Source organism: Notolepis coatsorum (genome assembly GCF_963971535.1).
Source record: "Notolepis coatsorum genome assembly, chromosome: 4".
Classification (NCBI taxonomy): domain Eukaryota; kingdom Metazoa; phylum Chordata; class Actinopteri; order Aulopiformes; family Paralepididae; genus Notolepis; species Notolepis coatsorum.
In genome coordinates, this window is record NC_140168.1 from 55004193 (window position 1) to 55021211 (window position 17019).

Below are 17019 nucleotides of genomic sequence, written 5' to 3' on the forward strand. Positions count from 1 at the left end.
TGGGTCGAGGTTAAGAGAAAGAGTTTGACACAATTGGCAGACGTCATGAAAGATGCGGGGGCATATTCTTGGGCAGACGGGGTCAGGCCCGGCCTTAACCCGAGAGTCGACTCTGCTACCAACACACCGGGGAGACAACCACCCCCCTATGTTTACTTTAACAGGAGGTGGTTGCTCCCTTAAACCACTAAGAAACATAACTGTGCGGGCGGCTAGGTGGCGCAGTGGGCAAGGCGCTCGCCACCAACACAGGAGATGATGGGTTCGAGCCCAGCTCTCGGCGTTGGAGGAGGAGGCTCTGACCCAATATACACTACTGGTAGGAAACAGAGCAGAAGAACAAATTGTCTCTACTGCATTGCATCACCTATCCTTTACAATGACAGCGGTCTGCAGCACAGGCCCTGTAACTCACGGATGTCTCTTGGCCTATAAGAAAACACGCTTGTGCTTCAATGGCCTCTCGAGCCTGGGAATAAAAACGCGTAAATTCTGCTCTTTATGTAAGAGGAGAAGACAGCGATTTTCCCAGAGAGACCACAACATGAGTAAAACAATTTAATAAGGTTCATGTAACAATTGGACTAAGACTCTCTGAGGAGGAGGCTCTGAAACTCTGAGGAGGCTCTCTCACTGAGAGGTAGGTTCTGAAACTCACAGAGGAGGCTCTGAAACTCTCTGAGGAGGAGGCTCTGAAACTCCCTGAGGAGGAGGCTCTGACCCAATATACACTACTGGTAGGGAGCAGAGTAGAAGACAAATTGTCTCTACTGCATTGCATCACCTATCCTTTACAATGACAGCAGTCTCTAGTACAGGCCCTGTAACTCACGGACATGTCTCTTGGCCAGCAAGAAAAAGCGCCTGTGACGTTTTCAAATTGAGATTTATTTTTCTCTTGTCCATTTATTTTGTTTGCTTTCTAATGTAAAATACAGTTCGAAACCGTCTGTACACAGTAGGCTATGTGTGCTAGCAGAGCTAGTCTCCAGTCACGAGTCACGGTGCACATGTGCGGTGGTTTGTCCACCAAAAAAGCGCCAAAAGATAGAAAAGAAACTAGCAGAGCCAGAACTGTTCAACTCCCCTGGTGCCACAGCCAGCAGAGAAGCCTGTTTACTTTCGCTTTCAAACCAGCTGCAGCCTGAGAACTGGAGTGTGAGGGGCTGTAACACTAAAGATGGCGGCATCTTGGTTCCTTCCCAGCCCTTCCCAGAGACAGTCGCATTTCTCTCCTCTCCCCAGGCTCCTCAAGGCCGTTCCTACCGCCGCCTCTACTGCTCCATGGAGCCCAACGCTGCTATGCTATGCTTCGTGCCGGTTGCCGGACTATACTCAAATCAACTCTAAATGGATCTAATCAGTGGATTGCATATTTTCTTCAAGAATCAGTTTACCGCGCACAGGACCTACCAAAATGAACTGATTAAGACACTTGGACACTTGGGCTAATACTGCATTCAGTCATTTGGACGGAGTTGTTAAAACTCACTCCACTCAAATCAATAGAGTTATATTTCACTCTATTCAAATCTAATTTAAAGTGACGTGGCTGGGATAAATGTGCCAGTCAGTCAGCCAAAACAAATTCCTGGACCAAGGTCGAACCAGGGAGCTGCTGGAGTCGAAGGCCCTCTGGGAGATAAGAGTGGCAAGCGGCTTCCCCCACCCCCAATCCCTACCCAATCCCCCCTCCCGCGTGTACGCCCAGCGCCACTCCCACGTGATGGTGACGGCAGCCGACTAGTACGCGCGCTGGAGGGGGGGAGCCTAAGACTATCTCATCACCAAAGCCCGATCCCCCCCGTCCCTGCCCCCTCCCGCTGGACAATCTTTCCACCCACCGTCCCGCCACCTGGCGCAACGACACCCCGGTGTTGTCGCAGCCGACTATCGCATATGGTGTCTCAGGCATTCTGTAGTCGACATGTGTCAACAAATGTACATGTCTGTTTGAATTTATGTTGTGCCGTTGTTACTGTAAAAATGTAATGATTGTGATATGTTGTTGTTAATGAGACGATGAGCTGTATGTGTGTGTCACTGGAATTTCCCCAAGGGGATCAATAAAGGAATATCTTATCTTATCTCTTAACGACAAAGAATTGCTGCAAAATAAACATACATCTGTTGTTTAAAAAAATATATATATATATATATTTTTTTAAATACTTATAACAATATAGATAATTATGGATATCGTGTGATATGATATTGTTATCGATATCGTTATCGCGATATCATTTTTGGCCATATCGCCCAGCCCTACAAGTGGTTATAGTGTAACAGAGTATTTTCTGTTTCCCAAATAATAGATTCTTATCAAACTGGTGAACTACACGCCTGTAGCCCCTAAAGCTGCTAAAATACACATTTTGTTCACTGTTTTGTTTCTGTAGAGCAGGTTGGAACCCCTAAGTATTACTCTCCCCAAAACCAAGACTTCTCCCCAAGCAGAAACAATTTATGAGTAACGCATACCTACTCCCATTATGGGCGGTAAGTGTGTACACAAAGTTAAAACACAGATATACACATTCTCTCCTCAAGTAGATGTTTTTTTTGGGTTATCAATGATTTTTTTTTTTTTTTTACATGTATTAACTCTAGAATTGCCACAGTTATCTACAATAGCAATGATAAAGAAGTGCCAACCACATATTATTATAATAATTCATCCAGTTTTCTTTTAAGTGTTTTGGTTAATCAGAGTGTTTACCAATCGTATAATATTGTTTTTTTTTTGTTCCAAGTGTTATTTTTGATTACATCACTAACAGAATAATAAAAGAAAAAAGACTAATTTAATCAGATTAATCACTTTATTCAAATTGAGGATTTAGTTTGAGGATATAAAAAAAATAATTTATTAAAAAAAAGATATTTTTTTTAATTAAATTCTTTTATTAAAAACGAAGGTTCGAACGTCCGTTCGAAGAACCCTGACGAAGTTTGAATCCCAAAAACAGGCTTCGGGGACAGCCTTGCCCTTACCAAACATTATTATATTATTCAAATGGGACTCAAACATGTTCCGTTGTGATGTCACAGTATGATGTCATAATAGAACATTTGTGATGTCACAGTATGATGTCATAATCAAACATTCTCAGTCTTTATAAAAAATTATAACAAATGTCCACATCACGCATCATACCGGCGGGGCGGTGTGTGATGATGCAGCGGCACCGGGGCGTGGCTTCTCGGGACACTCCTACGCGTGCGCGGCGTGTGTGTGAGCGGCTGCCACCGGACAAGGACATTGGGGATGGAATGACATTTGTGTGTAAAGTTAACTAACTAAGGTGAACGTCTTCTTATTAACATAAACCTGCTTGTGGCAGCTGTGAAACACCTGACTTGGTGCAGTCTTTGCATGTTTTACAACAGGACCTCGTCCCGGTGTCGACAATCGTTAGCTTGTGGCTAGCTAGCTTAACGTTACTACTACTAGTTGACAGGCGAGCTTAGCGAACGTTACTTGGTTAGTAAGCGAGCGAGTAAAGATGTGTCTTCTGGATATGAACCGACGTTCGTAGAGTAACTCGTGATGTTTACAAAATGTTATAACCTATAAATATTGCATTACGACGACGAGCTTTATCGGCAAACGACCAAGAAACTGGCAACCATACGCTAATAATAATATAATAAATGATTGAACGTTACATGTTGTGACTTGTGTACTTGCTAGCCAAACCAGTGTATCTAGCTAGTTAGTGGCTCTACTTGGCACCCCGGGCCCGCAGTACTACTGTCATCGAGCTTACTATAAAATCATACTATGACATGTCATTGCATGACAAGCAAATGCTATGGATATATACTCTCGCTTGACAGCTAACACACTAGACAGCATTGTGCAAATCCATTACACTTGATCTATCGACATATTGGGGTTGAAGATCCGACACTGCAGTTCGCTAGATTCCGTGTCTGGCTGCTAGTACTAGTGCTGCTGCTGAGAGGTCGTGCTCACTGGGAGTCTCCTGATCATGGTCGTGTGGTCTCTGCTGTTGCCACTCACGTTCTGCGTGTCATGTGCTACTGGCATACCGGTAGTTTCTCGCGCTCCAAGAACTTAAGTGCAAGGTCAAAATGAGCGAGGAAGAGAGATGTTTTCAACTGGAATAGTCATGGCGGAACACGTAAGAATGACAGTGTATATGATGAATTGAAAATGGGGAACCCTGATGTAAACAAGACTAAAGTCTTTCTCTGGTCTGCATCCCCTTAACAATTGTATGTATTGAGCTGTACTGTACTGTAACCATTCTGCAATCTGTTAATAAAGTTGTCAATCAATCAATCAATCACAGGTAGATGGTTCACTGTTTGCAGGCAACTATTTGAAATAGGTAACTCCAGTGTTGTGTGAATTTCTCTTGTGGTTGGGTCCTATGTCAAGTAGTCTGTGAGCAGGCATTTCATGTTCTGTCTGTTCTTTTTTCCGTCTTCTCAAGGTTTTGGGGAAGGAAACGAGCAGTAGTTGGATTTTTGGAAGTCCTCCGAGAGACTTGACACTATAACAAGCGACTTTCTTTCCCTGTCCCCTCACCATCGTGGAATATTGATGTTGAGTGATGGTTAACTGGTGACGGGTTGGCGTTGCCCTGGACCTGAATGGCTGTGTGCAGAGGGGGCATTGCCTTCTGGGTGGGGTGTGTCAGGAACCAGCCCCTCAAGCATCAGTGCTGGACTCTCACACAGGTAAATGGTGCTTGTTTTATAAAGTGTCTGGTAAATCTGGAGGGACCTTTTCCATTTTGTTAAATTCTCAAGTGGTCAAAAATGGTTACGTTTTGCACTAAACATGTGTAACTAATGGTCAATGCAAACATTGCTGCAGTAACTTATTAGACATAATTGAGCATGGGAATAGAAATCATTACACCATCATCACGCATAATGTCCCGAGCCACTCTACACTCAGAATTGTAATAATTTAATTAGACACGATTCAAAACATAATGTTCATTGCATATTAATAAATGACATATTGACATAGTGTTGAGCTGACCCTAAAATGATTCCTTAGGGTCCCAGATTTATGATGGTGTATGACACTTGTATGTGGAAACTGCAATCCTATGCCGATATTTCCAGCTTCTGAAGTCAATTCACAAAATTACGTTATCAACCCTAGGGCAGTATTTGTCCCATGGTGCATGGCAAATTGGGATCACTCACTCATGGACGATCTGGCAGGGACTGTATGGTTTTGTGCTTGTTGAAATGTGAAAAAAGTTATGGCTCCCTGTCTCCCACCAAACAGGTTTCATTTAGTAAGTGTTGCCATTTCAGTAATACTGACTGATATTAAACGTTCAACCCTTCTCCAGCGAGAGACAAGAAGATAGACACCAGTTTCCTCTCTGTGCGTAGAAAGCTATCTGGCTGCACCTTAGCCTAGCTTAGCACAATGCATGGAAGCGGACAGTGCCGGTTAGCCTTTGGGAGAGGTGTTAGTTGGACAATGCCTAGGCTAACCGGCACTGTCTGCTTCCATGCATTGTGCTAAGCTAGGCTAAGGTGCAGCCAGATAGCTTTCTACTGAACGCACAGAGAGGAAACTGGTATCTATCTTCTTGTCCCTCTCTCTGGAGAAGACGGTAAGCTAATTGCCCAAAATGTTGGCGTGTTCCTTTAACCATTCTACTCCTTGTTTTCCCCTCGGGTGCTTGATTGGCAGTGGACCGGACAGATCCGGCCCTTGTGCAGTGCATCGTGGGCCCTGGTTCCCCCAAACAGCCTGAGGTACCAGAATGTCAAGCAGCCAGCACTCTTGCACCCCTTCCACTATGCGAGCCAGCCACAGAAAGCAAACTGCTTCGAGGAAGAGTGGGCCGACTCGGTCAGTGTGTGCGTGCTGGTGCGCCCCGGGGAGTCGGACGGCCAACACACCCTGGTGGAGATCCCCCTGTTCGGACAAATTAAAATAGGAGAGCTTCTGGCTCCGGCAGTGGCCAGTGGCTCCATGGAGTTCCTCTTCCCCTTGACTACCGTGGACGGGAGCAGGGAGGATGACATCAGCGTCGGGACGAGAGCGGGCGGCTCTGGGAAGATAAATACGGACGCGGCAGGGAGACGACACGGGTCTTTCAGGAGCCTCTTTGAGGCCGAAGGGTGCCCTGCGCCGTTCATGTACGGCTCCCACTTTTATTGCTTTCACTGCCCGGGGACAGAGCCTCTGCCCGGTTATGAGAACCACCCTAGACTTGTTATTGGACTTGAGGCCAACGGGCCTCTGGACTTGGCTCTGCTGCTGCCTACCTCACTGTGTAGCCACGCGGAGAGGGCGGAGGGTGACCGCAACGAAAGACAGAGCGAGGAAGAGGAGAAACTGGCCTTGATGTACGAGCGGCTGAGGACAGAGGTAAGAACTACGTCTGGTAGGTACGTTTACCGGCTCGTCTTTGAACCGTATCATCTAGAGTGAATCTTTTGCATTGTATCGGCCACCGGTGAGTCATTTTTGGCTATTTGCATTGCAGCTTCCTGGTTTTTTTAAGAAGCGTCACGATTACACCATGTACTCAAATGATGTGGAGTTCGTCAACGGGCTTATCAATACCAAAACCAGGTAAATATGCCTGCTCGTTGCAATAGGGTGATGCAATGATTATGAATGTCATAAAATAAGATTTATACATCATAAAATCAATGTATCATCAAAATGAATGTATGTTTATTTAATTAATTTATAAACACAATACTGTCTATTTATTACATTTCTAAAACAATTGTTTGCATAATGTAAACAATAAACTGTCCTAAAGTTTAAATGGCATATATATATTGCTGGCTGAGTCAGTCCTGTCACTTTTATACACCTACTGTATACCACCTATACAATCCCCCATTTAAATTAATTGCACCACCAAGCTATGGTCAACATGTGAGATTTTATCTTTGCCTGAATAATTTGAGAAAATTATTGAAACGTTTGAATTAAATCACTACACCCTACTAATTCTCTTCATTGTTCATTCATTCTTCTAAATCATCAATATCATTTCACTGTCTAGATGCAAAGCACCTCGATGACCGGCAATGTCACTAACTCAGTCATTAATTTCTTCATTCATTCAGCCAGTCAGTCATTCATTCACCCACTCACACTTAGCCACTCTGCCCCCTAGTGGCGTCCCGCAAGCATTAGGTTGACATCAACGTCAATTCACACCATGAAGCTCATGGAAAGAATGGCTTATCACAGTAACGTTAGTACAACTGCAAGACGGCACTGTGAGTCCCGCTTACTTTCAGTAGCTCAAAACTCGCTTATCACAGTAACGTCATAGCAAAGCTAAGGCTAACCGTTTCAGAGCTCATGGGAAGATAATGCTAAGTGTTTTCGCTATTTGGTTATTTGGAGGACAGAGGGAGTAAGGGCTCAACCTCTCACTCGCCTAGGGCATGTGTAACTTAAATCTGTGTGAGAAATGCTTCGTTTGCATCTATGACACTGTATGTCCTTGTTATTACATGGGTGTTCCTTCCTTGCCATTGGTTTGTCCCAGAGGTCGCCTGGTGTACCAGCTGACCGTGTCTCTGTGGCGGTTTCTGTGCCTGTGTTACTATGCCGAGGCCCAGCTGGAGGTCCTGAAGCTGACCAAACACATGGAGGACGGGACCATCAAGGCTCGCTGGAGAGTCAAGGGCCTGCCTGTCCACAGCCTGATGCGGCGCTTCTACAGAAAGGACAAAACTCACCTCTATAGGTAACGCATTCAAGTCAAGAGTTTTTATTTTGAGAGTTGCTAACATTATTAATTTGTCCTTAATGTTTACTGAGTTGAAAACATTAAAATGTAGTGGAGTGATGATGGCATACTTTCATAAACCAAAGCTCAGTTCAGTTCATTATCTTGCATCATTATAATAATAATAATAATAATAATAATAATAATAATAATAATACACTTTATTTGTATAGCACCTTTCATAAAAGAATTGCAGCAGTGGTGTAGACACAAATTAGAAATAGGCATAAGATTGGCATAGAATTGATATTAAAACCTCCCGGAAGATTTGTAATAGGTTTCTGTCATTAAAATCTATGAAAAAAAAAAAAAAAAAATTGTAATAGATTATGCAATATGAGAATCTACAATGAACACAATGGGAGAGTTTAAAGGAACCAAAGCGGTTTCCAAAGTGTGTAAGAGAGGGCATGAGTATTGTACTACTTTACTGCAGTAGACGTGTAAAGTACAGCACACGGCATCTAGTGTACCGTAGCTTGCTGCATGTGAACAGAGAATGTATTTTTGGGAGAGGCTTTGTAGTTGTAACAAACACAACCGCGTGTCACACAGGTCATACGACGCCTTCTCCACGTTCTACATCGGGCACGACGGACTCATACACTGTCATAAAGTTGAAAAGGTATGTCGCCGACTCCACGTACGCGTGTACGTAATATTCTCAAACAGCCGTGTTAATTACAGTACATTGTTGTAACGTCTGAGAATCTTTGGTCCTTTGTCCTTTTGTCTGGATGTTATAATAACCTCGCCGTCCCGTCTTCCCTGCAGGTGATGCAGGCGCAGCCCCCCGTCCTGCCCGGGGTGACCTCTCTGCTGGCTGGGGCTCTGGTGGCGCTTGGGTTCCAGGAGCACCGGCCTGCCCTCAACCTGCTGCCCCTACTGCTGTCCTCCTCCAGACGGGCCGGACACTAAGGTGGAGATCGGAGGAGGAGGAGTGGGTTAAGATGAAGACTGGAGAACGTGTCCCAGTGTCAAGAGGAAGACGGGGGTGGGGTGGGGGGAGCAGGAGAGGGCAGATGAAAGACGAAAGACGATGGATCGGATCAGATTTGCTACACGGGTGTCGACATATGTTAAAGAGCATGGCAGGAAATACAATGAATATTGTTGAAGAGTTTTGTCCCCGATTCTTTGAACAATTCTACACATACCCTTCCTTGTATGCCTGGCTGCTTTGAAAAATAAATATAAGACGGTAATGTACATTTTAACGCTCCACACCTGTCTAGCTTAAAGGTGGAATCGGTAATGTCGCCCCAACAGCGACATCTAGGCAGAAGAGCCCCTCTTGGTATTGGGCTTTGTTTAAATGTTGTGTTTTGGTCTGATGTGTGGGTAGGAGTTGAGTGGGGATAGGGGAGGGCTTGTTTATAGCTGGTCTGGAGAAATGCACACTATAATAAATTACTATATAGCTATACATTATGTTATTGCAATACTGTATATACCTATCTCCTATCCCCACTCAACTCCAACCCACACAATGATCAGACCAAAACAATTCTTTTCAACAAAGCACAATATACCAAGAGGGGCTCTTTAGTCTAGAGGTCGCTGTTTGACGGCATTACAGATTCTACCTTTAAACCCACCTATCTCTCTGCTACCAGCACAAGTAGAATAGCAGCTATAATGTGATTATTATGCAATTTATGACTGCAGTAAAAAAAAAAGACGCTACCCCAGAACATGTGAGGTCTAAAATGAGCGCACAAAACACACTGCTGGTGTGAGACTCACAATACATATTCATGACTTGACCCTGTAGAACTCAGCTGAGAAACTCACTATTCACCATGTTCATAGTCACACAGTGGCCATTTTGCTCTCATGTCACACTCAGGTTTGGGTGACATAAGAGCAAAGGGTAGGAACAGGGTGGAAAGGAACCCAACCTGAGCATGACCTAAGAGCAAAATGGCTGCTGTGTGAATATGGTCAAGTAAGAAAAAAATACATCTTGGTCCAATAAAAAGGGTCTTCGTGGTACATATACAGTGCATCTGGAAAGTATTCATACCCCTTCACTTTTTCCACATTTTGTTATGTTACAGCCTTATTCCAAAATGGATTAAATACATTTCTTTCCTCAAACTTCTACACACAATACCCCATAATGACAAAATGAAAAAAGATTTAGAATTCTTTGCAAATGTATTAAAAAGATTTAATATCACATGTACATAACCTGTTGATCTGTAGACCGTTTTCGCCTAAAGGTACATGCCTAAGTAAATGGAAGATTGCTCCACTTCTGCAAGGTCAATTTGCATGTTCTTGGTATCTAGGACCTGGGGGTATGTATTTCCAGTGTCAGAAATATTGTGTCTGTTACTAGGCTGAGTAAATTGTAATGAATAAATTAATGATTAATTATTATAAAAATGTATACGTTTTCTGATAAATGCTCACTGAGCTCATTCACCACCTTATTGAGCTCATGTGTACAAAAAAATCTAAGCAAATGAACCGCGGGAAGATGATTAAACAAGGATTTGTAGATACAGTAATTAATGATAATTGACTAATTATAAATTCATATTTGACCTTGAACTTATTATGGCCAAATCATACATCTATGGATAGGGAAAATGCTCCTCTTTCCAATGGCAGGGTTGAATCTGGATTTAGTCATTTCTTGCGGTTTTTACGATAATTAGCATTTTCCGATAAATTTGTATTTAGGATAAAACATCGGTAAAAATTCAAATACACTTTGACTACTGTTTTTGATAGGGTTATGGTCTTTACTCTTGGCTACAAAAAAATATATATTTAAAAACATTGACCTCTTAACATCCAAGGGCCCACATGTGGACGATTCTTTGCTGACCTCTAGTGGCTCGGGTGTGCATTTCTTTTAATACAATATATAGATAGAAGCCCTATTTGTTGCCTGTCGATTGCCCTTTCAGGTGACAAAATCCGTTCAGTGGTTCTCGAGTTACATGCCGATATGTGAGGCGTGCCCCAAAGTACGCAAAAGTACACATTACCACCCCCGACTCCCGGGGCTCTAGCTCCGTCAATCATTTGGCGATCTCAAAAAGTATTCGCACCCTTTGCTATGACACTCAACATTTTGCTCAGCTCCATCCTGTTTCCTCTGATCATCCTTGAGATGTTTCTACAACGTGATTGGAGTCCATATGTGGTAAATTCAATTGATTGGGCATGATTTGTAAAGGCACACAACCCGTCTATATAAGGTCCCACAGTTGACGGTGCATGTCAGAGCACAAACAAAGCCATGAAGTCCAAGGAATTGTCTGTAGACCTCCGAGACAGGATTGTATCGAGGCACAGATCTGGGGAAGGGTACAAAAAAAAAAGGTCTGCAGCATTGAAGGTGCCAACTAGCACAGTCGTCTCCATAATTCGAAAATGGAAAAAGTTTGGAACCACCAGGACTTCCTAGAGCTGGCCAAACTGAGCCATCGGGGAAGAAGGGCCTTGGTCAGGGAGGTGACCAAGAACCCGATGGTCACTCTGACAGAGCTCCAGTGTTCCTCTGTGGAGATGGGAGAACCTTCCAGAAGGACAACCATCTCTGCAGCACTCCACCAATCAGGCCTTTATGGTAGAGTGGCCAGACGGAAGCCACTCCTCAGTAAAAGGCACATGACAGCCCACATAAGTTTGCCAAAAGGCACCTAAAGGACTCTCAGACCATGAGAAACAAAATTGTCTGGTCTGATGAAACCAAGATTTAACACTTTGGCCTGAATGCCAAGCGCCATGTTTAGAGGAAATCAGGCACCGCTTATCACCTGGTCAATACCATCCCTACAATGAAGCATGGTGGTGGCAGAATCATGCATTGGGGATGTTTTCAGCGGCAGGAACTGGGAGACTAGTCAGGATCAAGGGAAAGATGAATGCAGCAATGTACAGAGAGATCCTTGATGAAAACCTCTTCCAGAGTGCTCTGGACCTCAGACTGGGGCGATGGTTCACCTTCCAACAGGACAATGACCCTAAGCACACAGCCAGGATGACAAAGGAGTGGCTTCGGGACACGTCTGTGAATGTCCTTGAGTGTCCCAGCCAGAGCCCAGACTTGAACCCGATTGCACATCTCTGGAAATATCTGAAAATGGCTGTGCACCGACGCTCCCCATCCAACCTGATGGAGCTTGAGACAATCTGCAAAGAAGAATGGGAGAAACTGCCCAAAAATAGGTGTGCCAAACTTGTAGCATCATACTCAAGAAGACTTGAGGCTGTAATTGCTGCCAAAGGTGCTTCACAACAAAGTATTGAGTAAAGGGTGTGAATACTTATGTACTTATCTAAATACTTTAACATGTTTTTATACATTTGCAAAAAATTCAAAAAAACACTGTCATTATTGGGTATTGTGTGTAGAATTTTGAGGGGATTTTTTTTAATCCATTTTGGAATAAGGCTGTAACATAACAAAATGTGGGAAGAAGTGAAGGGGTATGAATACTTTCCGGATGCACTGTACATATTGGTAGACACTGGAAGGCAATCTTAATCGAGAACCGGTGAGTTCCGTTTGGGTTTTACGACCACATACACCACTGCTACCTACCTTCTGTAGTCATCCATATGAACAGTGTTTTGTCTGCGGTTTACTCTTTTTGTCTACGCTGCAACAAGCTCATCCGAAAGGCGTCAAGTCAATGCTGTCACCTTGGGAGCTGAACTGAGCCCTTAAAACTGTCTGGGGGGGCAGTGATGCAGCGATGAGGTAACTGTTGGCGAGAACGCATGGCTTCCAGACATTCAGCACCGGCCAAGACCTCCCATCTACCATTTACATGTGTGTATGAATGTGGGCTTTGTTCAGACATGGGCATTGATCTCTCTCTCTGCCAGTTTGGAGTGAAAGCAATTGGAATAGGTTGCATAAAAGTATGCCAGTATGGGTGAATGCGTGTCTGACTATCCCTGTCCAAGAGTTTCATCTGTGACTTATTTTAAAGTATACATTTCAGTCTAATGTCTTCCTTCAGAAGCATTATGCTATTGTCTTCTATGTGGCGCAACATAGCGGTCAGGCGCCTGACCTCAACCCTACCAGGGTTCATGTTCTATGAGCTGCAAATAGGAATCCAGAATCAAGTTGCAGAAATATAGTAATTTTGACTATTTTAGAGATGACGGGAGACAAGGTGCAAAGCGAATAATGGCCAGAAGAATTATTTTTGATGTATGACTTACTTTGAACTTGGGGGGGGGGGGGGGGTGTTGACTCACACACTGAGGGTACATTTAGGATATCGGTCATCTCAGAATGCTCAAGCTTTTATTGTAACATCACCGTAACGCTTTCATGTGACCCGTTTGCTTGAGAATACTTGTGCTCAGTTTCAAACTAGGCAATAGAGCATGATCTACCGTAGCACATCGGTTAATATTCTGTGGTATTTATGTATCTGTAAAATCTGTATGTGTGTATATATATATAAACATGACAATCCCTGTCTGGTTCTGTGTTGCTAATTTCAGATTTTATCGCTGCAATAACTTCAAACACCTGTGTGAACCTTGGTTGTGTGAATAAAATGGCTTAGTGATTATGAGTCTTTCAGTCTCATGATCTGACCTCCATCCTGTAATCGGACACACAAAAAAGCTGAATTTCTACAATCAAATGTCTCAGTCATTCATTAGCCGATATCTTCCATTTAATGTCAAGTGTTCCAACATATCGGGCTGTGATAATCAACACACATGAACTCAATCAGCGCCAGATGGTGCTGTGTACCGTGTGGTAAAACGCCACCGCTTTAAAGTATAGGAATACATGGTGGTGTTTGCAGGGCTCAAACTATATTATATATCATAGCTATGGATATAATACAATTGCCCATTTGACATCGAGTATCTATCGTTCAATTTGTGAAAAAATAAAAAGAATTCATCCATACATTCTCGTTTTATACCGTGGTGAATGAGTATAGTTTTAGAGTAATCCTGTCTAATCCCAGAAAACGACACTATGCAGCAATACGTGCATTTCACTAAAACCTCTGGCGTTTCTCGCCTGTATCAACAATCAATCTGAAATCAGCGCTATATTATCGGTAGGCTATTATGTTTCATCATGATTGTATGAAGGGGGGGGGGGGGGGGTCGTTTTTCTATGCTTTGATCGTCACCAACGGAATACGTTACACACATACGCTCGAATCGCAGTGAATGGATTCTTGGATCAACGCCAGATTGATACCATATAGCCCTTACCTTGACTAGGATGTACTCCAAAAAGAATATTCCAATTATCTGATCGCCATTCCAAGTATTGATGTCGATCGTGTTGCCAACATAATCCACCAAAGAACATGAACCGGGAGTGCTCGATTCTCCTCAATCCATGTGTTATAAACGCTTGTCCTGCCCGACAAGGAAAACCCGGCCCGGACTTTTTAGATCAACGCACAGCCCAAGCCAGAGAGTTTCAAAGGATGTGCAATACAGGCGGCAGTATTGGACGTTTGCGATCTCAGACTCATTCCCAATGATAACACAGGCTCCCTCGATGGATTATGAATGGGAATATAGAATAAAAGAAATAACAATAGAAAACCCGACTTTTCTCGGGTTTGGCGCTCAAGCGTCGGCGAGTTAACCCGACTTTATTCGTGAGTGGCGTCCAATGAGTTAAGCTGTTGAGCCCTAACTCTTCCTTTTGCGAACATCCAAAGAAAGAAAGAATATTTCATGAACAGCTTTATTTCAGAGCAATTGTTGACGAGCACAGGCTAAGCATTCAAGTTTTTACAACATTCTAGAAATTGTGGCTGTGCTTGCAGACGAAACTATGGCATTCGACATTGTACTATCCTTACCTTGGTTTATACATTATGGCAAATTATCATTATTGTAACTTAGAAGGGAACCTGTTCAAAATGACCTTTGAGGTTGTAATTCTGCGTAGCAGGCATTCAACAAAAATGTTGCCATGATTTGTATTTCTTTTTTTTAAGTGTTTGAGTTAATGAGTCAAAGGAAATTATATTTTGTTCCAAACCTACAGTATGTTAAACATTTTGAATTATTTGAAGAATCATGTATATGTAAAACTACATGATTGAATATTTAAAGGGAAAATTATGTGCACATTTAATATAGGCAATGGGACACGAGTGTCCTATCTTCACCAAATTATCTCAGGCATTGCAATCAGATGATGTCATTGTATTGTATTTTCCTTAGTTTGGCAGATTAACAGGAAATCTTGGCAAATTTTTTAGAACATTTTATTATTTTTAAATTACAACTCAAATGTCATTTTAGGTGGAATTCCTGTGTAATGTATGGCTTAAAACACCACATCGCTAAAGTACTACTATGCAGTATGTACTCCGTTAAAATAAATGCAGACACTCAATGACGATGACAATGAATACAACTCTGATCTGTGCTTCATTATTTCTAAGGTTAACAAGCTAAACCAAACAAAATAATAATACTATGGCATGGCAAGCAACAGCAGTTACTTGATTAACCCTAACAAAGAGCTTTAACAATTGCATCAACGTTACAATGTACAATTTGTGCTAATTTACAGTTTAAGCCTTATACAGATATATAATACAACTGAGTTTGTAACTTAGGTAGGAGAGCGTGTCGCAGAGGTGTCTTCTAGCTACAACAAGACTACAAAGTGGAAGTGAATAGACAGAACTACAGAAGATGGAGGATCAAGATGGATAGGTTTATTGCAGTTGACGCAGAATACAACACCCAAGCTGGTCGAGAGCAGCTAAGAGAAAAGCAGCATAAGCAATGACAAAAATAGCATTAATTTACAATGTAATAATCAGTGTAGTGGGTGCAAAAAGTGGCAGTTGCTGCTTTTCTCTTAGCTGCTCTCGACCAACTCGATTATTGTATTATGTGTTAACTGCAATAAAACTGTCCATCTTGATCCTACAGCTTCTGTACTTCTGTCTATTAATTTACACTTTGTGGAGAGTCTTGTAGCCAGAAGAAGAAAAAGTGTTAAGCCTGATCTACGCTCAGCCTGGCAGGCGCCGTTGGGAGGGGCTGTATGTACGGAGGTTTATGGAAACTTTGTAGGTCGTAGTTCTTCTGTTCGGGTCAATGGAACATTGGAACAGGTGCATCGTTGAGGAAGGTCCTACCGGCCTAAACCATGTCACTGCTGAGCACATCTTACACACACACAACCTTTTGAAGGTGCACGGAACGAACCCTCTGCAAGCTACCACCGTCTCCGCAACTGCACCATATCGCTGTATGGCCCCTCCGAACGGTGCCATCCGGACTGAGCATGAATCAGGCTTTACTCAGGTTATGATGCTGACAGACTGGTAGTTCAGAGACATTTCCCACATGTGAACTCCGGTAAACTCCTTCAAATGCAAATAACTGGTATTCAATAACCGTTCCAACAATTCCATTCATTTGTTTTCGTCTCTTGCCAAATGTTCAATGGGTGGCAGACTCTCGTCGAAAGGAATGTTTTAGAATGAAGTGATTGGACAGATACTGACGCTGTGACCCGTCTTGACGAGGATCGGCCTACGATTCCTCTATGGAGAATGCGCGGTGCGTGTTGGGGAAACGCTGAGAGCTGTAGTCGGGGTCGTCTTTCACCCTCTCCTTGATGTCACTCCTCACCTGCAGCACGGGAAGAAAACAAATTGGGTTGTAAAACCTACCAGAAAGACACTCGCTGCGTTTACAGCACCTTTTCCAGCAAGATGAGACTTAACACTTTGATTGCCTAAGGCTAAATTCATGATATACCATAGGTTGCCAGCTCTATTTGTCTATGGAGAAGTTCCCCTTCTTTGCAGGGCTATAACCTTTTAAATTCTATTGCTAAATTGCCATTATTAGGGCCCATTCAATGTCCTATATGTATTGTTCAGGGTGTATGAACGTTAAACTTTTTCATTCACATATTCATACTAAAATATGATCTAAAGTATAAGTATGTTTTCATCTCTTTCTGCAGCTTTCTCCAGAACGTGATTTATAGCCCCAAATGCATTATATTGATGATCAAATACAGTTTGATAGCAATCGGCGCGATATAAAAAAAATCCAACTGGACGGACTTCTGGAAGTTACTACACGTCATCTGATGTTGACCGGATGGGCGAGGGGGCGTTTATAATTCCGTGGGCAGCGTTATACCATTCATCTAATGTGGGTCAAATGTTCATCAGATCAGTTAGTATAGAAGACATTGAAAAATAACGCTGAATCTTACCGTATCTTCCTCGCACCGTTGGGCGATGAG

General features: G+C 42.9%; 2 protein-coding genes across 4 annotated transcripts in view; one reads left to right on the plus strand and one right to left on the minus strand.

The window, feature by feature from the left end:
* Positions 1 to 3207: 3207 nt before the first annotated feature.
* Positions 3208 to 13210, plus strand: cUnh6orf136 (chromosome Un C6orf136 homolog). The gene is made up of 7 exons (XM_084312665.1): positions 3208 to 3305; positions 4464 to 4710; positions 5693 to 6376; positions 6495 to 6583; positions 7524 to 7724; positions 8322 to 8391; positions 8541 to 13210. Exons 2-7 carry the CDS (start codon positions 4624 to 4626, stop codon positions 8682 to 8684), a joined length of 1275 nt encoding a protein of 424 aa, XP_084168791.1. The 5' UTR covers positions 3208 to 3305; positions 4464 to 4623; the 3' UTR covers positions 8685 to 13210.
* A 1185-nt stretch (positions 13211 to 14395) lies between these two features.
* bag6l (BCL2 associated athanogene 6, like) overlaps positions 14396 to 17019 on the minus strand; it is a 75692-nt gene continuing 73068 nt past the window's right edge. For all 3 annotated transcript variants that reach the window (XM_084313577.1, XM_084313578.1, XM_084313576.1), the window contains one exon: positions 14396 to 16391. In XM_084313577.1, coding sequence (XP_084169703.1) covers positions 16293 to 16391 — 99 coding nt within the window. In that variant the 3' untranslated portion in view covers positions 14396 to 16292. The remainder of the gene's footprint in view (positions 16392 to 17019) is intronic.